Source organism: Ochotona princeps, chromosome 27, assembly GCF_030435755.1.
Source record: "Ochotona princeps isolate mOchPri1 chromosome 27, mOchPri1.hap1, whole genome shotgun sequence".
Taxonomy (NCBI): Eukaryota; Metazoa; Chordata; class Mammalia; order Lagomorpha; family Ochotonidae; genus Ochotona; species Ochotona princeps.
The window spans coordinates 24,863,365-24,885,001 of record NC_080858.1 but is presented as its reverse complement, the minus strand read 5'-3'; the positions used below and the strand labels follow the sequence as shown (position 1 = coordinate 24,885,001).

At 46.6% G+C, this 21,637-nt stretch overlaps 1 protein-coding gene across 2 annotated transcripts in view; it reads right to left on the bottom strand.

Moving 5' to 3' along the window:
• CNTN1 (contactin 1) overlaps positions 1–21,637 on the bottom strand; it is an 86,459-nt gene that overhangs the window by 34,683 nt on the left and 30,139 nt on the right. For both annotated transcript variants that reach the window (XM_058656019.1, XM_058656020.1), the window contains exons 11-14: positions 20,619–20,769; positions 19,717–19,844; positions 19,309–19,484; positions 10,946–11,066 (exon numbers count right to left, since the gene is read on the bottom strand). In XM_058656019.1, coding sequence (XP_058512002.1) covers positions 10,946–11,066; positions 19,309–19,484; positions 19,717–19,844; positions 20,619–20,769 — 576 coding nt within the window. The remainder of the gene's footprint in view (positions 1–10,945; positions 11,067–19,308; positions 19,485–19,716; positions 19,845–20,618; positions 20,770–21,637) is intronic.

Here is a 21,637-nt window from a genome sequence, read left to right as displayed (position 1 = left end):
TGGGGTGGTTTGTGCTATCTTATTAGATCTTGCTTATCTGTGCCCTTAGCTCTTGGGTGCAGAAAGAGAAACCTGGAGGAGTGGATGGGGGCGCCCCAAACTCGTCCAGGATTCCTCAGCAGCTTCCAGCGGGTTCCGACAGGAATCCCACGTGGGCCTCTCTCTCAGTGGTTTCAACCCCAGAGAGTGCCTTGCTCCTGGAGAGATGCCCACAAATGGGGAAGGTAGTCAGCGTGTAGAAGCTGAGTGTGCACCTTGGCAAGACAGGCACTTGACAGGCACACGAGGGTCGACTAACTTCTGGGGTGTCAGAAGGAATTAGCTACTACTGCCAAGCGGAGTTCAGATGTCGGAGATTCGCCTTACGGTGCCACGTGGACTCTGCATCCCCCTGCAGCCGCAGACAGGCTTGCTGGCAGCCCGGAGCACTTGACGCAGCAGCCAGTGCTGCAGGAGTGCCAGGGATCGCACGGGAACCTTGGCCAACACTCTCACCTCTTCCCATAACCACAGGCTTCCAGCGCGACGCCAGCAGATGTTAAGAGAGCCTTTTACTTTAGAGAAAATGTTTGTGCGTGAGTGCCAGCCTCCGTGACAGCTGAGAACATGTGCATTCAAGGTTATGGTGGAAGAGTGTTGTGGCGGAGACAGTGCAGAGCACCGTGACCAGCTCTGTCCATCCGGGGCACGTTTTTGCTCGGCTGTGGGTGCCACAGATGGGATCTTAGAGCCAGCCCTGGGGAGGACAGGGGAGTGTACAATTTGTGCAGCTGAATGTGTAGAGGCACAGGGGTCCCCCAGTGTGGCCTCCACGCCTCCATGTGCTTCAGGCTGTCTCAGCCATTGGACTCAGGGGCGGGCAGGGGGTGAGGGGACAAACTGCCCCTTCCGTAGCCTCCTGAACTGACTGTGGGCTTGCGGGGCTAAGGCCTTTTCCAAGCTCCCTGCCTTTCGTAACTGCCCTAGGAAGGGGTTAGTGGCAGTGGCATGGGCCAGGGAAGTGGGGAGCCAGGTGCCCGAGTTCGGATGGGCACCTCCTCTGAGCAGGAGATGTCTGGCTCGGCAAAGATCGTACATGATAACACAGTTCAGCTTAAATGGGACTTTGTGCCAGAAATTATGATTTGGTTGTTTTCTCAGTAAGGGAGCTAGGAGGGTGGCTAAAGTGGGGTGAAAAGAGGAAATCATGAATGAAATTTTGATTTTTAATCATCTAAAATTACATTCTATTCACTAATTACCATGGAAGTATCAATGGCTCAAACATAGCCAGTGGGGGACAATTGCAATAATTTGAAAAATCAAACCACATGCATTAACATACACTGAAAACAATATGGTCTGGTGTCTGTAGTTGCAGAAGTTAAGCATGAAGGAGGGAAAAGGCTAGTTCATATTCTGATTTCGTAATGGGATAGATGAGACTTTTTATTCTTGTGAAATGGAACTACTCTAGCACTATCCACTCAGAGATGATGTTAGAAGGAAAGTTCTGCAGATAAATACACTACAAGCTAAGGCAATAAATCTTTTGAATGAACCATTTTTAGTTGTACAAATTAAACAAAAGCAGAAGAGCACACAGCAGAATTTCAATGATCTGTATTTAGTCTGAAACGCAATATAACATCAGCTCTAAAGCCCAGTGTAATGTATTTCTGCATTTTGGTATTGCAATAGTAACTGCATGAAGTCAACTAGCTGGACAAGCATGTTTCTTTTTTTTTATTAAATTTATTCATTAATTACATTGTGTTGTAATTACATAGAATCTGGGATTCTCCCCCCTCCCTCCCCCTGGACAAGCATGTTTCAATCACCCTCATCTTTCCTGTGCTAGTAGAGCAGCTCTGAATACACACTGGGACAAAACCAAACTGTCCAGTGTGCTTTAGGATAAACACATATTACAAAAAAAAAGAAAAAAATCTGTATTTTAATTTTTCCACACTTATCTTTTCATGTATTGAAATTAATGTTTAAATTGTTTTTTTATATTTTTAAGAAAAGGCAGAGTGAGAGAAAGATAGAGCAAGAGAAATACAGAGAAAGAGCTGTTCCACCTGCTGGTCAAATGCCTGCAGCACCCAGGGCGGGGCCAGGCTGCAGCCGGAAGCCACCCTGCTCTCTGGGGTGCAGCAGAGGCAGCTGCAGGTTGAATCGGTGCTCTGCACGGGGTGTCCCTGCTGGAAGGGGCAGCTGGAGCAGCACAGTGCAGTGTTCTGCAGCACTGTGCTGTGATCCATCTGAGGGGAGGCTGCTGGATCCCAACAACGCCCTTCCACTTAGTAACTGGAGAGTCCGTGGGAGGCAATGTGGCCTCCATGCCTTCACTTGTGAATGGGGACCGGTGGTTGCACTTTCTTTTAAAGCTGAGCCTGCTGATGTCTTCAATAAATTATATACATATGAAATAAAATACATTGTCTATAATGTGATATGTATTTTATTATAATATGAGGGCACTTAAACACGTTTGAGGGCAATGCAATTAAAGGATGTGTTCATGACGGCTCTTTCTGCCCATGTTGGAGACTCAGTTGGAGTTCCAGGCTCTGTGCTTGGCCAGCTCTGGCTATTGGGGTTATTTTGGGGAGTGAATTGGAAAAATGGAAGATCTCATTTTTGCTATTTCTCCCTCTCTGTCACTTTGCTTTTCAGATGAACAATGAATGAACGGCACCTAAAACAAAAAGGCAAAGACAGCCGGGAGTGACCAGCGGGAGCCGAGGAAGACGCCCTCCAGCCGCAGCACCAGACTTTAAGCTGGTGTTGGTGTGACGTGATATTTCTCTTCTATCCTCAGGCTTTGGTAAGTTTCAGCTTGTGGATCTGTCACGTGGAGTGTCAATCCAGACCCACCTGAATGCTGGCAGCACTTGACCCCAGCTCAGGGAGTCTCAGACTCTGCAGTTACACCACCTAACCTCCCGGAGTTGCCTTCAACGGACATTGAACTTGCCTCGTGAAATACAACTAGAAATCATTAACAGAAACAGTCTCCAGTACATGGAAAGCTCTTGTTTGCAACAGATTTGTTCTCTTTTTGAAACCATCCACCGTTTTCTAAACAACCAGCCAAGCATTTTAGTTTGGGATTTCTGCTTCAGAATACCCCATAGGCGGCATCTCGGCCTTCTTGCTAAGGTCAAGTGTACAACACCCCACAGGGGGCCCTGGCGCTTCAGGGTTTGGTTGGGACCTGACTGTGCTGTCAGGGGGAGGGGGAGAGGCCTGCCTGTGGGCTGGCTCTGCTGTTTAGCCACATCTGTGCGGTAACCAGCCCCCCATGGCCTTGGCCAGTGCGGGCAGCAAGGGCCATTTTCCTGTCTCCATCCAGCAGGCTGCCGAGACGGAGTCTTGAGTCTGTCTCTGTGGCCAGAGCCAGCGGAAAGCAGAGGCAGTTATCCAAGTATCTGAGGCACAGGCTGTTTTTCTGCCCCAAATACTTGAAAAGCCACCTCAACTATTCTCTTTGATTGGACTCTGATGATCTGGACCAGATCTCCCTGCCTGGGTAAGTCTGTCTCTTCTCTGGGGCTCTTCCGTGTGTGTGTGTGTGTGTGTGTGTGTGTGTCCATGTGCCTGTCTGCCAAAACGAACATGTACTGTACATGAAGCCGTTTATACCTGTTCTGCCTCATGTCATGTGATTACACTGACTAATTTAAAAGTCAGTTCAGACTTTATTAATCATTTCTAATATAAACCCACAATTAGTTATTTAACAACAACAACTTACTGGAGCAAATCTTAAACATGACGCGAATATATATGCCAGGTGCTACAGAAATCTAAATGCTGATATAACATCCAGAGTTCCACACATTTTAACATGAAGCTCAACCCTACCCATCCTGCCTTCATTGAAGTGTGTTCACCTTTACTGTTCTTCACAGTTTTTTAAATAAATGTCTTTATGAGCATATATCAGACCATGGGTAGGGGACATGAACACAGCCAACAGTAACTTGCAGCAGTAACTACTTAGCAGCAGAACTAAGTTTTGGGAATAACCTACAGATCGGTTCATAATATCTAGACAAAGCATTGCTCAATGAGAGACTGGACTGGGATCCAACAATGATTACCTGCCATTAAGTAGACAAGGCTGGGGAGGGTTCTTTGCAGAACCCAAGTAAACAGAACGAAGGGCTGTGGATTATCTAAATGAGTTGTGGAATTAAATCTATATTTAAAGTTCTGTTTTCAAATGACAACATAAATGCAGACAGTTCTTGTGAAGAAATGGGAAAGAAAAGAAATATACTTCATATGTGGTTTACCAATGACAGAACTATTAGCAGTTTTTTATTGTGTACAAAGAAGGTATCTAGAGCACATTTCTTAAAAGAGTGTTAATCGGCCCCAATCAAGACCTCCCCAAACATGCATCAAAAGTGAACCGGGGAGGAGCAGCTTGCTGAGCTCTGCCCACACAAGCCAGAGGGAGAAAGAAAAAGTCCATGGCATTGATCAGAGGAAAGACCCAGCCAGCTACCGCCACAGCCCACATACAGCAACAGTACTCGGAGCAAAACACACAGTGAAATACAACACTGCCCAGACCAAACACACACACACACACTGAAACACAACAACACTGCCCAGACCAAAGCACACACTGATGCTTTCCGTCTGACTGTTCTTGGGCTGGGTTACCTTAGTTCATCTGTTGAAGCATTTAACACTGGTTTGTCATCAAGCTAAGTGACCTCGTTAAAACCAACCTGGAAAGCATGTTATTAGGCCAACTGACAAAAAACGAAGCGGATTACACCAAACCAAGATGACATATAACTTACATCTCCACATGCAACTGCATTCTGGCCTAGAAATAAAGTGGGAACACACACACACACATACACACTTCTCATCTAAATAAAAACCTAAGCAAGACAAAAGTGAGTTACGTCTGTAATATAATAATATATACTATTCTATCTGGGGAAATCAAATTAGGTTTAGTTTTTATATTTGTGTTATCTTAGCTGTTTTCCAAACATTTTCAAATTCCATGTAACTTATGTCAGGATTGACAATCAGACCAAAGTACAATTTTGATAGTAAAATAATTTTTTTCTTTCGCTAATTTTTTGAAATCTGACTTAAAAAGCACTGTTTAATACAGTATAAAATCTAAAGGAGAGGACCTGAAAAGTTAAATTCTGACTGCAGTTCCTATAAAGGCAAACATGTTTGTTCATTTAGGCATTGAAATAGTGTTCCTAACAGCTGCTAGCATCGCTAAGGAAATTAATGATACAGAGAAATACCAGGGCAGTGGTTACACTGCAGAAGTTAAAGCGCAATTTCCTCCTTTTGCAACATAATTGTAACATTGTCCACAAGTGGGTCTCTACACAGCTGCCAAAAACATCCTCAAAGCACTTCCTCCCCTAAGGACTCGCTTCAGGTGAGGGACACCAGGACCCTCAGAAACATGCTTTGCGGGATGTCATTGGCACAGGGCTGTTCACACATATCAGAGGTTCCCGGCAGCGACAGCCTGAGCTACACGTCGCAGGGACCTGAGCAGTGACATCTGTCACCACAACTGAAAAGGAACTTCACAGAAAACCACCGAAGTGGAGGATTTTCATTCCAGAAGCCTAGAAAGTTATTTCCCTCGTTTATGTAACTTCCATTCGGTGTCAGTAAATTGTTCATCATCGAAAAAACAGACCATTCACACAGTCCTGTACGTGTAGGTTAAGCATCCTAACACAAGCAGGCACTGCAACCCCCCAAAGCTATCGGATTTACACTGCAGCTCCAGCTGGGGGCGCTGGCGGAAAGGAAGGTTCTTATTTTTACTCCTTTGAAGTTGTTAAGGTACCTCTGTTGCATTCTTCTGTGACGGTGTGGGCATATGAGCTAGCCATGAACACTATGGGGCTCTGAGCTTTAACACTGTCTTAGAGTCTGTGACTTTGCATCTCACAGCTCTGGCACCACAATGGTAATGGGACAAGGGAAGCAAGCACGGAGTTCCATTTCCGCTTTGGCCTCCAGGCCCCCAGCTCCCTTCAGAGACTCTAGAAACACTATCCCCCTCGAACATCGCTAACTCAGCGCTCCGATGATATTCTTTTTAAAAAAGATTTATTTATTTTTATTGCAAAGATATACAGAGAGGAGGAGAGACAGAGAGGAAGATCTTCCGTCCGATGATTCACTCCCCAAGTGACTGCGCTGATCCAAAGCCAGGAGCCAGGAACTTCCTCCAGGTCTCCCACGCAGGGGCAGGGTCCCAAGGCTTTGGGCTGTCCTTGACTGCTTTTTCAGGACACAGGCAGGGAGCTGGATGGGGATTAAAACCAGTGCCCATATGGGATCCCGGCAAGGACTTTAGCCACTAGGCCACTGCACTGGGCCCTCTAATGATATTCTTTAACAAAACACTTTTGCTCTTCATTTGGAAGAAGCCTGATACATGGGTTGGGGAAACAGGCTGGGCTCACACATGCCCCTGCTGCCTGCAGGTATTCACTCTGCTTCCTAGGGCCTTTCCATGCCCTGGGCACTCCCTTCCTGAGAAGGGTGTCCACTCTGTGACCATTGTTTGTTTCAAAGTTCCAGACCTGCTCAGCACATCACACTATTCTCATTGTGATGTGCCCACAAAAACACCCTATTCCCACTGCACTGGAAGTCCAGGGATGTTTTACATGTTTCACATTGACACGGTTATGCATTTGCCTTCCATGTGAAACAGGCAGCTTTGACACACCTCTACTCATCCCTGACCGTACATCGCTCTGCTTTGCCGCAGTGTGACGTCACAGCCAGAGTGGACTTTGGTACTCTAACTGCGCCAGAGTTCACCATCTTCACGTCTGCATGTTTGGGTCTCATTCTAAGCAGTTTTTAGGTTCAGCACATGAGGGAACTTGAGCTCAGGTCACCCTGAAGGTGTCCCCAGGCCCCTTCACAGCCACAGCTGTTCCTCTCTCCTCCTCCTTGCCAATGTATGACAACCATGCCCCTCTCTCCAGCCCTATGGCTTTGCCACTTCAGTAACACTGTATCAATCAGCACAATATCCTTCATGTATATCCCAGTTATGCATCTATAGGTGGTCCTCTTGCATTGCTGGGTAATACTCCACAGCAAGAACTCTTCAGCTGTTTGACCACTCAACTGGTACCTCTCAAAGAGAGCCCAGTGACCCAGTGGTCCCTTTAGCCACATGAGAACACAGTGAGTAAGTGAAGTCTAAGTACCAGGTGGTGAGTCCTCACCAGGCACCACACCTGCTGACACCTGGACCTTGGACTTGCAGCTACCAAGGCTTTGGTTTTCCATTAGAGTGGCCTTGGGGGCCTAAGAGAGCCCCTACAGTTACAAGTTTCCTTATTTACCATGCGCTTTGCAATCTTAGACCATTACCTGGGGTTATTTTCCTGCTGGGTGACATTTACTCATCAGAAAGTCTTTGAAAAGTCAGAATCACTTGTGGGAGAAACTGCGTTAACTTTATTCTAAGACATACTTCTTAGTTGGTGGATATTTTCTCCATCAGTATAACGAAGCTATCAGTCCATGGTTTTTGTTATCCACTGCTAAATAACAAATGGCTTCACAACTCCCCTTCTTAAGATAAGAAGGGGGTAATAAGAATAAGAAGCTGTGCTCGAGCATCCGTGGATCCAGTTGGTGGAGGAGTGCATGACAGTGTTACAGCTTCTGGCAAATACGGCTGCCACACAAAGATGCTGTCTCCTGACTTGGCCACTTCCTTGCAGAAGGCTTACGGTTGACTACTGGTATTGCTTTCATTATTTCTATCAGAAACAACAGACAAAACAAAAATGAGTTTTCCCTAGGTAAAATATAAAATAAAATCAGTGCCTCCTTTCCTTTTTCCTGCACTGAATTTTAGTTTTATATTTAGAGATTATCAGACATGATGCGGACACGGTTTGAGTGTATCACCCACCACGCATGTGTGGGAAGCATGGTCCGTGGTGTGGCTCCTGTGAAGCGGGGCTGAGGGCAAGGCTGTTGTTGAGTGATCTGCAGGTGCAGCCCCCAGAGAAGAGCACTGATCTCCCAGTGGGCAGGGGTTGGTGCCATGAGACTGAGCTGGTGAGACAGAGTGAGCCCAGCACCCTCTCTGGCTCCCTGGCTCTCTGCGTGACGTGTGCTCTCTCACTGCGATTTCACACTCCATGAGCTCCTTCCCGCTTCCCAGTGACGGCACCATGCCCTGGATCCTCTGTACTGTGTGCTCAGTCAATCTCTTTTCTTTACCCATTACTCAGCTTCAGATATCTTGCTACGTAGTGGAATAAACACTAACCTAGAGGCCCTCGGGGGTAGCTAACTGGTTGCCTCTAACACAGAATAAAACAAAATCAAGGTATGCACCCCATTTTCTCTCGCATGAATTTCCTTCATCAAGCTTTACACACATGTCCACACACAACCATCCACAATACACAGTGCCAGAAGGTCTGTGGACCATGGAGCCTGCCTATGGACTCCTGACTCAAAAGGACAGCCAAGTGGGCTAGTGGACCACTGTTCAGGCGCAATCCTCCTCACTACTAGAAGAAATAAAAGAAAATGTTGACTATGTATCCTCTGATTTGCATAGATGAAGCATTGTAGCGAGTAAATCTTACATGTATTTTTGACACAAACTCTGTCAAGATACACCTATTTTCCTTGTTAATTTATCTTGATATAAACCAATGCCTTTCCTAGTAGAGAAATAAGATTTGTAGAACAAGATGACATACGGGGTGTTGTGTTCCGTCTTCCTTTAGTTTTATTAACAACCTGCCATCACGCAGAGGCTTAAAATGCTCTCTCTTCGTTCTATTGACTGCATGCCCCAGGTTCTATAACCTCAAGGCATTGTCCTGTGACTTGGGGTATTTAGAAAACATACTTTTTCATTCCTACTTAATGGCGGGTGTAGCTGACTTTACCACCTGTACCTATAAACAACTCACTGTCTAAGCATGTGTGACAACACATCTCTGTTGCTTTGGCACTCCATCTGTAAATTTTCTTTTCCTCTGAATACTTCAGAGTGTTTTCAAGTGGAATCCCAATGACTGTACCACAGAGTCATCGTTCAAGGATGTCCGTTCTCTGCGGTGGCACAAAGACAGTATTACAATGTTCACGGTCAATCGTGTTGGTGCACAGGCCATTTCAGGGAGATTTACAATAGGTCTGTCAGTGGAAATGCATAACATCTGGCAGTCTGACTAGAAATAATAGTAAACTAGACTTTCTCCTGATGACTCTTGGAAATAACGGATATAACCAATTAAAAAAATACTCTAAATGGAATTCTATGACTCAGGATTTTGTGGCCTCAGGGTTTGTAAATTTCCAGCAGGTGCTTTGTGGAATGAACACTGAGGTGTATTTGGATAAACTTCAGTCAGCTTGGACTGTGTTAGAAAGCAGGTTCACCTGGTGCAAGCCTCTCCAGCTTGTCCTCCAGAGGAAAATGACCAGAGGTAACGAGAGACTCTGGGATTACAGAGACCCGGATTTGGAATGGGACAATAAGATACACAAACCTCAGATGCCATTTTGTTTACTAACTATGTTTGCAAACCCAGACAGCAAAATGTGTGATAACGGTCAAGATAGAAACTCTTATATTGAGACAGAGAAAGGCGAAGATTTCTGAAACTATGAGAAGGACTGAAAAATGTATGTAAACTTATTACAACATGTGCAGAGTGCTGTAAAACACGTTACAGAAAACAGTAAATGCTACGAACGTTCAGAAGCGAGGAACTCGCATTTGGAACACCAGTGAAACATTCTTGAACCAGTACCATGTGAGCCAAGTCTTGAAGGATGGGTACGATTTTAATAATAGTTGATAATTATTAAATAAATTATCAATAAGTTGCTAATTTTCTGTGGCCTGTGGACAACTTCAGAAATATCCAAATGGCCCTGGTAGCAAAACAAAAACAAAAAGTTGCCCTAGAGCTGGCCTGATGGCTCAACTGTCAACCTGCAAGCGCCAGCATCCCGTATGTGTACCGGTTCCTGTCCCGGCTACGCTGCTTCTCACCAAGCTCCCTGCACTGGCCTGTGAAAGCAGTGGAGTCTGGCCCAGTGCTGGGGAGCCTGCCCCCACGTGGGACACCTGGAGGAGCTCCTGGCTTTGGCGTGGCTCAGCTCTGGCTGTGGTAGCCATTTGTAGAGTGTACCAGTGGATGGAAGATTTTGCTCTCTGCACTTTCTATCTACTTCTCTCTGTAATTTTGCCTTTCTAATAGAAATAATCAATTCTTAAAAAAAAAGTCCCCCACCTTTCCAGGGACTGGAGAGATATTAAGACATTAAAGATAAGGAGGCTGAGATCACACAGGACCTCCATGGATGCTGAGCTAACGGAAGCTCATGAGCGAACAGTCTCTTGAGGATCTCCAACAAGGAATGCCCTACTGCAAGCACCCTCGCTGCCAAAACGATGTCCACAAGCAAATGTCTATAGCATGGCATTCTAAAATAAATTACTTATAGAACACAAAGCATTAGTTTTTAAGACAGAAACAATGGTTCACCTGATACACATGAGTTCACTTTATATCCGAAGACAACGGTGATAAATTCAGAACACTCAAGGCTCTAGCAAATACCACCAGTACATTTTCCTTAAAAATGCAAAAGAGCACTACCCTCAATGCAAATGAAAGTACTCGCAGAAGTGGGGAATCGTGGCAAGTACCAAAGTTAAAAGCACAGGTATTGAGTAGGAGACATGCAGACCTTTCTAGAAGCTTCAGAGTTAGTACACCAAGCAGTGTTGTTTACCGCTCGTCTGGCATAGTCACTCTTCGGCCTGGATAAAAAGCCTACGTTGCAGAGACCCTCAATGCCCAAGCATTTGAACACACCAAGTTTCCAGGTTTGTGCAAACATCTTTGGTTGAGTCAACTAACCACACCAGTACCCTCACCTCGCACCACGAGGTCCGCGGACGCTGAGGAGTTGTCCACGATGGTCTGGGCCGTGCACGTGTACCTCCCGGCATGCTTCAGCTGTGCGTTCCGGATGAGCAGCTCCCCGTTGTTATCCAGCTGTCAGCAAAAAGAGCAGTCCCCGGTCAGTCCCTTCCTTCATCACACTCCCCGCAAGCAGAGAACACACACCCCAACAGAAAGCAGTGCCAGCAGGGGGGTCACCCTGTGTGCCACCTCTCTCAGGCTCATTACACTTGGGGCTCCGGGCTCCCTGCTGAAAAGCAGTGACCAGGCTAGCTGCTCAAGGTCATTTCAGAAGTGATGTCTTAAACATTCTATACTTACACAAGGGCTACAATGAGAGAAAACGCGCATCTTTTCAAGCGAAACATTAAGAACTCATCCTTAGTGCTAAATGTCACCGTGAACGAGCGATTACCACACAGCTGCGGGAATTCTTTGGTTTTGCAAAGCTGAGTTCACAGGTTAATTACAATGTGTTCCATATGATACTTTACAAAAATAATAAAAGTTGGACAAGATAGCAAAATAGACAGTTCTGCCAGCCTGGATTTTGTTGCCAAATGATGCACTTTATGATGACAAGGATTTTTCTTTTGTTCAATGCTTGGATATCCAGAGATCTAACACTGTAAGTATTTTTCTGAGGTTTCATCGACTTAGGCTTGTTCAGTTAACAGTCCATCCTAATGTAGTTCCCAGGCATGGTTAGCTAAAGCACCACAATTGTGCTTTTGCAAGCACATACTTTGCCTCATTCAATCCTCTTCTAAGCAAGCCTCCAAACAACGGCTGTTGCATTCTCACTAGCAGCAATAAAAGTGGATTTAGAGTGACTCAGGAATTTAACAGAGGTCACTTATGGTGAGCACACTAAAACCCATGCTCATTTCTTGGGAAATGATACAAGGTAAGTTCTATTTGGTAAAGTGTAATGCTGCCAGAAACATAGAGCAGAAAAGTACCAAGTTAATCTCGCCTTCTGTGGCTTCAGGGGTCTAATCTGGAGATAATTGTCTGGCTAAACTCCCTCTGTCTCAGTGAGCCATGTGATTATATTGGAATTAAAAAAAAAAACCCTTAGCAATGGGTATTTTCTTCTCCAACTCCATAAAAAGTTTGAGGACAGAAATGTAACAAAAAGAAATTTTGACACCAAAATTGCCCTTTAGAAATGATTATACGTTACACATCTGAGGGTTTTTCCTTAAAGAAATTCTCTCTTCTTAAGGTCGTTAGCTTGAAACACATGTTGTTTATATATTCACTTACTTTATTCCAACAGGAAGGATGTGGCCATTTTTTTATGATGTTGCATGCCATAAAAATCGAAATTCATCCCATCCTAAACTATTCCAGTAGAGCTCTCCTTAGCGGATTCTCACAATAAACTCTTTCACAGGTTTTCTAGAGGTTTCATGGTTTCATTTTCAAAGCAGCTCTCCGTCCAGCCTCGGGCCTCAGGTGAGTCATAACGGACCCCCTTGTATGAAGCACCCAGACGTCATCTTGAAACTCACGCTCAGTCACCATTTGTGAAAGGCGTGACGTGCAAAGGGAAAATCCATCGCATCTTTCCAGTGCGGCTCTGCACTTTCTGGAGCCGCTCGCACTTTCCAGACTTCAGGGAGGGCTGAGGCCCTCGGTGGCTGGCAGAGTGCTGACCCAGCAAGAGACAAGCCTGGGCCTCAGCACATCCCGGCCACAAATTAGACATGAGTGGTCCCCGGTCCTCGCTGGCAGCCGCAGCCTGGCAGGAGGACAGGACGCTGCCCTTCGCATCAAAGAAGCAGAATCACACGCTGGAGGGGGTCATGTGAAGGCCGGGGCACTGTGAGGCGACCCTGGCAGTGGGCAGGGTCGCCCGAGGTGAGCACAGACACGCCATCCCGACTGGCCCCTATGCTGACTGCAGTGTCACTCCCCAGGAGGAACGAGGGATTAACTCATACTAACAAGCTGAATTTCTCTCCTGGAAGACAGAAACGTGCTGTGTGGTACATTCAGCATGCTGATGAAGCCAGGGTCCGGCTGGCTATGAGGAAAACAACTTCCCTGAGAAGTTCAGAGTGAAGGGACAGATAATGGACAATGGTAGGAAAAGACATCTTTTAAAAACACAAGCAAAAATAACGAAATATGTCTTACACGTCTCCAGGAAACACAACTGTCCTGCTTTTTGATTCAAAAGTTATTAGAGCAGTAAAAGTTTGGGGCCAGTGCTGTGGCAGGACAAGCTAAGCCTTACACCATCAACACTAGCATTTCATAGGAGTACAGGTTCAAGTCCCGGCTGCCCCACTTCTAGGGAAGTTTCTTGCTCAGGTTCCTGAGTCAGCAGCAGAAGATGGCCCAGGGGCTTGGGCCTCTGACGCCATGTGGGAGACCCAGAGGAAGCCCTGGGCTCCTGGCTGGGGCCTAGCCCATCACAGCCTTGAGGAATAGAGCAGCAGCTAGAAGATCTCTTTGGAACCAGCTCCTTGGTGAAGCAGTGGAGGACGGCTGAAGTCCCTGGGGCCCCTGCACCCATGTGAGCAATCTGGAAAGAACTCTTACTTCCTGGCTCCAGCCTGGCCCAGCCCTGGCTGTTGTACCCATTTAGGGAGTGAGCCTGTGGACCAAAGAGCACTCTGACTCTTTCTGTTTCTAACTCTGCCTTTCAAATAAATAAATAAATAAATAACATTTAAAAGAATTCCTGGGGGGTTACCATGAATAATTTTAATCATAGCAAAAACAAGGAGTGTGCTGTCTCAGATGAAGGACCCACGGTGGCATGTAAGTACAGCCTCAATGTCCTCAGGGTACTTGCTCTAGGGCCAAAGCTTGCAGATCAGGCAAGTGGGTTTCCAGAAGTCAAAGGTGGCATGTTTCCACATACGACACATTGTCATTGCACTAAACTTTCTTCCATTTAAATTTTCAAACCTCACAAGGCTAAAGGCGAGCACAGTGGTCACCTGCACCCTGACCACTGGCAAGAGGCAAAGAGAATATAGTGGCCGAGTGTAGGGAAGTCAGCTGTCACTGAACTGGCACCCTTCCCATCCTCCCTGCCTCCTCTGATCTGCTGTCCCAGGAACCCTGGCTGTTCTTGCCTTCTTGTTCAGCAGTGAGCTGGCAGCCAGTGAACGGAACGGGGAAAGGACTTCTGTTTCATTAGGATGGCTCCTCCCTCCCTTTTCCCGCGTTTTCTGAAGCAAAATTTATGATTAAGGTTATATCCTGTAAACACTTTTGTCATACATCTAGGCTAATTAAAAAAACAACAGGCGCCTTGGAACAGCAGCAGCAAAGCCCCTCTGCCATTTCTTGGCCATGCTGCTGTCTAAACTGTCACTGGCCTCACCAACAACGGAGAGATGTGGCTCGACCCCGGCCAGGTGCAGGCGGGGTGCACTGGGAGCCCTGCCGCCATGAGGACTTGCCTTCCAGGGCGCTGTAAGCCCCTTGCACAGTGTGAGGAATTACTTACTGAGGGTGGGAACTGTTTCTTCCTGCCTAGGCTTACTGTAAATTCACAACATCACTGGCGGGCCACATCAGCTTCAAAACTAGCCTGCTGGACTGTATGCCATTGTCCGGGCCTACCAATGCCAGGACACACTCAAGTAGCAGCATGATGGTTTATGACTGTTTATGAAGGACTAATCTACAATGATGGGCTTATGGCTGCTTCTGATGAACTATATTACTGTAATGATATAGGGGGAATCAGTGGGGGCAGGGAGGAGTTAGGGAGGGGGAAAGGGAAATCCCAGAGTCTATGAAACTGTATCATGAAATAATAAAATAAATGAATAAATAAAACCTAGCCTGCTGTCGACGCATCGCCTTCTGAGTCCTGCCAGCGGTTGCCTTGGCAGCGGAGGGACAGACAGTAGCACTGGCCTTGGGGGTGTCCCTGACGTAGACACAGACATGAAGGTTAACCTAAGGATTCAGTCCCACACGACAAGCATCGCGCAGGTCAGCACCCACACTGCTGGTTTCCAACGCGAAACTTGGGGCCGCCTAACGACCCTCTCTGACCTTGCAGTTCCTTCGCTCATACATTGGGAAGAATGGCAACCATGTGCACTCCGCTGATGATTCTACTGTGAGGTGATCTGAGAATTACCAGAAAGCCTTTAACCTGAGACCCAGCAAACGACGCAGTACAAGCGAAGCCTCACCACCCTCAACGGCCGTCAGGAAACACCTACAACCAGGCATCCAGCACAGGGAACACTGTAAGAATTCAGTCGTGGAAATCTATCTGGCAAAAGCTTCTGGAACTTTCAACAGGGCTTGGTTGCTCTATTACAAAATGCACTTAGAATAGGGTGCCTTGGGTGCCAAGCACTTTATTGGCTTTTTCTCATTTAATCAGTGTTGCAAGAGTCTAGAAGTAACTGAGTGATTAGTAACGTTGTACACAGAGTGTTTCGTCACTGCTTGGGGTCACAGAGTGAGTGGAAACTGCAGCCTACAGTCCCGGCTGTCTGGGGTGGCGGGAAAGGACTGCCAGGCCCGCCACGGAGCTGCGGGGACCCCTGGACCTCTGGACGAATGTCAGTGTTTATCTGCCAGCCTTCAATCGGAAACATACATAATGTAGTGATCATTGCCAGAAAGGAAAAGCTGAAGCCCCTCATGAGGTTCTGACAGCGAGAATGCGGTCCCACACTGAAAGAAAGTGACTCAAAGTGATGACAAAAAATAGGGAGCTCTTGAAGAAATAATGTCTACAGATTGGGCAGCACCATGGGAAAGCCCGATCTTGGGGTCACCTCTTCAGCACTAAGTAAGTGAATGCTTTCTGTGGATGACTGCTAAGTTACAAAATCCAAACAGAAGTCAGTCTACAACTGGACTCGAAAATTTGTGATTGTTTGGCATTTACCTTTAACAGAAGAAAGGAACATAGCTAAGCTGCTTTAATTGCTTATTTATCAAAGCTGTGAGTTTGTTAAATGCCTGCTTCATAACTCCCTGTGCGTAACTTTAAATGAAACATTTAGTGGCCAGAATCACACGATGACCGGCGACTGTTAACGGCATAAATTTCAGGGTGAGTGACACTGCAGCCAAGGTAGTTCTTTCCCTTCGTACTATTTTTCTATGAGCATTGTTTCATCACAGCCTTAAAAGAAAAAGGAAATGCATTAAAAAATAAGCTGACACAGAGGGCTGGCCACACGGGAGGCTTTGTAAATGCAACAGGAATGTTATCTTTGCTGTTCTGATGCGTGTGCTAACTCCTTCAAGGGTCAGGCACTGTGGCGCAGTGGGTTAAGCTGCTGCTTTGGTGGGTGGCATCTCCCACTGAAACACAAGTTCAAGTGCTAGGTGTTCTGCGTCTGACCTAGCTCCCTGCAAACACATCCAGGGAGCAGTGGAGGCTGGCCTGAGCACGGGAGCTCCGGCCAGGGCGGTGAGGGTGGGGCGGGAGACCCAGGTTCCAGGCTGCTGGCTTTCACCTGGCCCGATCCTGGCTCTTCAGGCCATTTGGAGAGTGAGCAAGGAGATGGAAGATTGGTTTCTCTCTGTCTTTCACTCTCTCTGTCATCTTCCCTTCAAAGAAATAAAACAAACCTTTAAAGAAACAACTTTAAAAACATGTAGTTACATCTTTCACTGGTAACTATATGATTCTAATTGTAAAGGCTAGAATGTTGTAAAATCACCCCCAAAATTCATAATTCTTTTACAAATTTACTTCCTTTGATCTGAAAAAGTAGAAATATAGACAGAATATCGACATCTCAGTCTACGTCGACTGATGCAATAGCTAGTGCTCGGCCTGGCTGGAGCTGGGAGCCGGAGTTTCAGCTAGGACTCCTACATGGTGGAGCCCCTAAGGCTCCTGGCAGCCCAGGGCCTGCACCCTCGTCTGCCCAGGTGTGCGTCAGTGGGAAACCAAACCACAGGCAGTGGAACCGACACTGGAACCAGGTACCCTAACAAGGGATGTGGTGTCCCAGGCTGTGGTTGAACCGCCAACACCTGCCCCAGAACTGATTCTTAATTAAGGGAAAAGGTATTTATTTAATTTCACAAAATACTGCTTTTCGGTTTCAAATTAGTCTAGGCTGAGAAATTTGAAACCTTATTCAACACTGCCCCTTGGTGGTCAATTCCTAGAATAGCAAGCTAAAATCTAACCATACTTGTTAGATTTCATTGTGGCAAGTAAAACGAAAACAGTTTCTAGAAATTAATAATAAATTTAACTTAATATCTAGATTCTTCCTTAATTAGTTATAACTTTCTAATATTAATTTTAAGCAACTTAGATTGTTCAAACATGCTGATGTAAGGTTTTTTGTTTTTTTAACTGTGTCCAAAGCCTTTACATCTGAATTGCAAACCCACAAGGAACTTCTGATGTCTTCCGGATTTAATCTGTGTGTGTCTTACTCAATCGTTCTCCCCACAGTGCCGACCACTGTGCCTTCCTGAGGTATGCATGCTCACTGCAAATGTTTTTTTCACATTACTTATTTGAAAAGCAGAGTGATACAGAGTGAGGGAGAGACGAACGGGACATCCTGGTTCAGGGCTGGACCTCTATAGCAGTCAGGACGGGGTGAGGAAACAGCAGGACCGCTCACGTGGGTCCCACTGCCTCCCTGAGGGCATGTGCAGGGCTGGAGTATCCCAGGAGGGACAGCCTGGACTCCCACCAGCTCCCTGATGTGGGTGCTGCCGTCCCACGCGGCAGCAGAGCTGGCCTAGCCGCGGCGCTGGCCACAATACGTCATTTTGCTTGTGTGTTGTGTCAAAGAGCAAGTGTTGTTTACAAGAACAAATGTGCTTCAATCATCATCATGTTTCTAGAATGAAAATACCAAAAGAGCATTCCTAAACATAGATACCTGTGTACACACACACACACACACACACACACACACACACACACACTGCTGCCTGGGCAACTCAGAAGTGCCAACGCAGTGGCACTTTTGCTTCCGTTCACCCAGCTCAAAAGCCACTCCTGAGCATGGGCGAGTCATGAACTTGAAGGAGGTATTACTGATTTTGATGCCCGTGTCACCAAAGTTGAACATACTTGTATTATCACATCAGAACACCTTGTAACACATAAGGGGAAAAATAGCACCTTGATATTAGACATATGGTCAAAATACAGAATTTATAGCTCTTTGGAAGTTTTCAGATTTTATTGCATATAAAGTGCCACTTGGGACGCAAAACTCAAAGACATTAGCTTTGGCTTAAATTTACAGCAACAGCTGTAAATTACTAGTGACACATCTGGGCAGGTAACAGCATCAACACATCCGAGGCATAAACAGCCATGCCGCAGGGACAGCAGCTCAGGCATAGTTGCTGCTTTCTAATAAGAATATAAAAATAAATAAAGTACTTGGAACTGTGTCATTCAATGATAATAATAATAATCATGGAAAAAAACAAAAATAAAATCACTGGTAACTAACAAAAACAAAAGAGAGATGAACCCCTATCAAGTTGAGTATCACTCTTCCCCGATTTGACTGGAGGCCCCCTCTAGCTTTCTGGAGAGTTCAAGAAGAGTAAAGGAAAGAGTCAGTTTGGAAGTACACTATTACTACAACATGCACACATCAATTTTCAGATCCCATGTGACTTAAAGGACCTTACAGATCCTACAGAGTTGATTTATTTCTGTTTCTGTTTTCATGGCTGACTTTCAAAATTAACCCTACCGTCACCGAAGGCTGTGTCCTGAACATGTCTGGGGCTGGCTAACTGGCTGCCTCTCGTGGGACAGCTGGAGCGAGACAGCCTGTGTGTACACCAGTGAGACCTCCAGGCAGGTGGGATTCCTGCCACGAACACCCCTCCGCTTGTCAGCTTCTGTACTCACTATCAGCATGCTGGATGACAGGATTTCATATGCTTGCTTTCCAATTTTCAAATCCAGTCTTTTAATCTCCTTCAAAGCTCATAGACTAGTTCACCAAACCCTCAACATAATTATTTTGTGTATTTTAAACCTTCATTTAATAAAATAAATGCTTCAAATTAAGTAGCATCACAACACAAGGACCCTACACGCTGTGTCACTGAAGTCAAAAAGGGACGCACCATGGCCTATAAAATGCGCTTCCGTCTGGGTGATACACAGGTGTAAACACTGTGCTTCAGACGAAGCGTCTGCCACCCCGTTACTATTCATTAGTGCCTTTCCGGAGAACTGCAATTAATACAAAGAGCACAGCTTTTGCATTCAATCTTCCGTGCTGTGAAAATTCAGGCTCATTCGAAACCCAACTTTGGAGACAGAAGCTTCTGTGCAGGCACGCAGGACACAGTGAGACGCTGCCAGGACAGAAGTGAACACACATACCATGAAGTTCCGCTGGTAGTGGATATTCTCTCTGTTGAAATCAATCACGTAGCCGTTGAAGGACCAAACGAACGTGAGGTCCAGGGTGCGGTCGAAGGAAGCCGCGCACTGCATCGTGGCATTCTCACCCACCGTGATGTCAGCGTTCAGTGGGGCCAAAATAATCCGGGTGGGATCTACGTGTTGGGGAAGAGCAAAGCGCAGGTCATGAAGGGCCAGACAGCACACTCTGACACATGACTAAACAGATCAAAGCGTCTGATTTTTCGTGTGAAGGAATGACGTTTTTTAACCGAAATCCCAGACACGATTTCACTGAGCAAGCGACTTGTGGGAGCTGCTTCAGAACCTGGATGGTCCACATCCCGCCCCCGCAGACCCGGCAGGTCGAGGGCCGCGCCGTCTCACCCGTGATGACCAGGGTCCCGGTGCTGTTCGCCTTGCCCCTGTTGTTCTCGGCAAAGCAGGTGTAGACGCCGGCGTCGTTCTTCGTGATGTTACTGATTTCCAAGCTGCCGTCTTCCCAGATGAGGATTCTGTCATAATGCAAAATCAATGCCTAACACCCAAGATTAATACCTCTTCCCTGTATGTCTACATGACAGACACCTGTCGCTGTAGACAGATGACTGGACAGTAAAGCCGTTGGGAAGTTGGCAGGTGGGAGCACTGTGGGCTTTGTTCCTAGGATTCTTTCTCAGCAAGGACAGAGCCACAACAGGGGCCTCTCTGCAGTCCTCCTGGAAGTGTCCAATCTTCCCCACCTGCCAGTGTGAGGGGGATGCAGTGACCTGCACACAGTCTAGGTGGCCTCGTGGTCTCCCTCCTCTCCTGCACTCCTCAGAGCTCACAGTCAGTCCGGGCATCAGCAACAGACTGACCAAGTTCACTCCTGTCTAAGACAGACTCCCTTTTCAAATCACTTTCAAATCATTTTAAAATCATTTTTTTCGCTTTCCTACTGAAACACTGACTAGACTAACTGCCTAAAATCAACGCAAATATGTATATTTTGTAGATATATATGCATATCAATATTCTTGTTAAGGAAAAAAAATAAGTTCGCAAAAACTTTTAAAAACATTCTGTGTAGTTATGGGCAACTTACTAAAACAAAATCTGAGATTCAGTTTTCTAAATTCCTTAAAAATTACAGAAGTCTAAAACGTGATCCCTGCTGACAGAGATCCTGGCAGGATGGCATCGCTGCCCTGTGAGAAGTCAGTAGCAGCAGCGAAGCCACAGACACAGCGTTGGAGCAACGCGCCCTAAGGAGCTCCCTGAAGCCGCGGGCACAGTCGCCAGCTCACCTGCTGCTGTTGACGAGCCACTCGGTCCCTTTGCTCCAGGAGAACTTGGGCTTGGGCGCGGCTTTGGGTTTGCATTCGATGACGACCCTCCCTCCCTTGGCGGCCAGGATCTTCTTCTTCATAGGATTCATCTCAAACGTGGGCGCCAAGGCTAAACGGAAAGGAAACCATCACTTGTCTCTGTGCATTAACAATGCCTTTCTCTGTCACTGCAGCTTTCGTTTCCTTAGGATGTCTACTTCACAGACCGGATTCAGCTCGGCAAACAGGATTGCTCTGAACAGGCATTGCACACACGATCATCCGGTCTTCACTGAGTAGCTTTTATATGGTATAAAATCCCCCCATCCCGAGGTGCAGCTCCTGATGATAGCTGGTCTGACTGCTGCACACTTCAGTCACCATGAAGCGCTGTATTCCCATAAAGACGGCAGCTCACTCAGTGTGTGGCCTTGATTCCAAGAGGGAAGCCAGCACAAGGCCAGTGGGGGCTGAGCAGCCCCAGAAACAGTGTCATGTGGGGATGGCTGATGCTCTCCACTGCAACGTCAATGATCAATCCCCAGCACAAAAGCGAGAATTAGAACCGGTCCAGATTATGCAGTTTGGCAAAGATGTCGCAGGCACAACAGCTCCGACAGCTCTCGCAGCGTGTCCTCTTCAATCACTAACCTGTCGCCCTGTACTCCCCGAGCACCATGGTGTGAGGATGCTCTGAGAGATGGCAAGAGGAAGTGGCCCCTCCTGGATATGTCCTCCTGGCGGGCCCCCCACTCAGCACCCTCATGTGTCGGCTAACTCCACAGGACTTCATGCACCTGCTTCAACACACTCCATCAGCCTGCACCTGTGTTTCAGGTTCCCTGAGGCCTGTTCTAAGCTTGAGAATGTTGGGGTGCACACTCTTCATTATCCAGCCCATGGATCCTTCATTCCTCCCTCATCTCCTGAGTGAAGGATTATCTGGGGACATTGTTCAGATGCCCTTGCAGTAGGCCTGGGGAGGGCCTGAGGCCCTG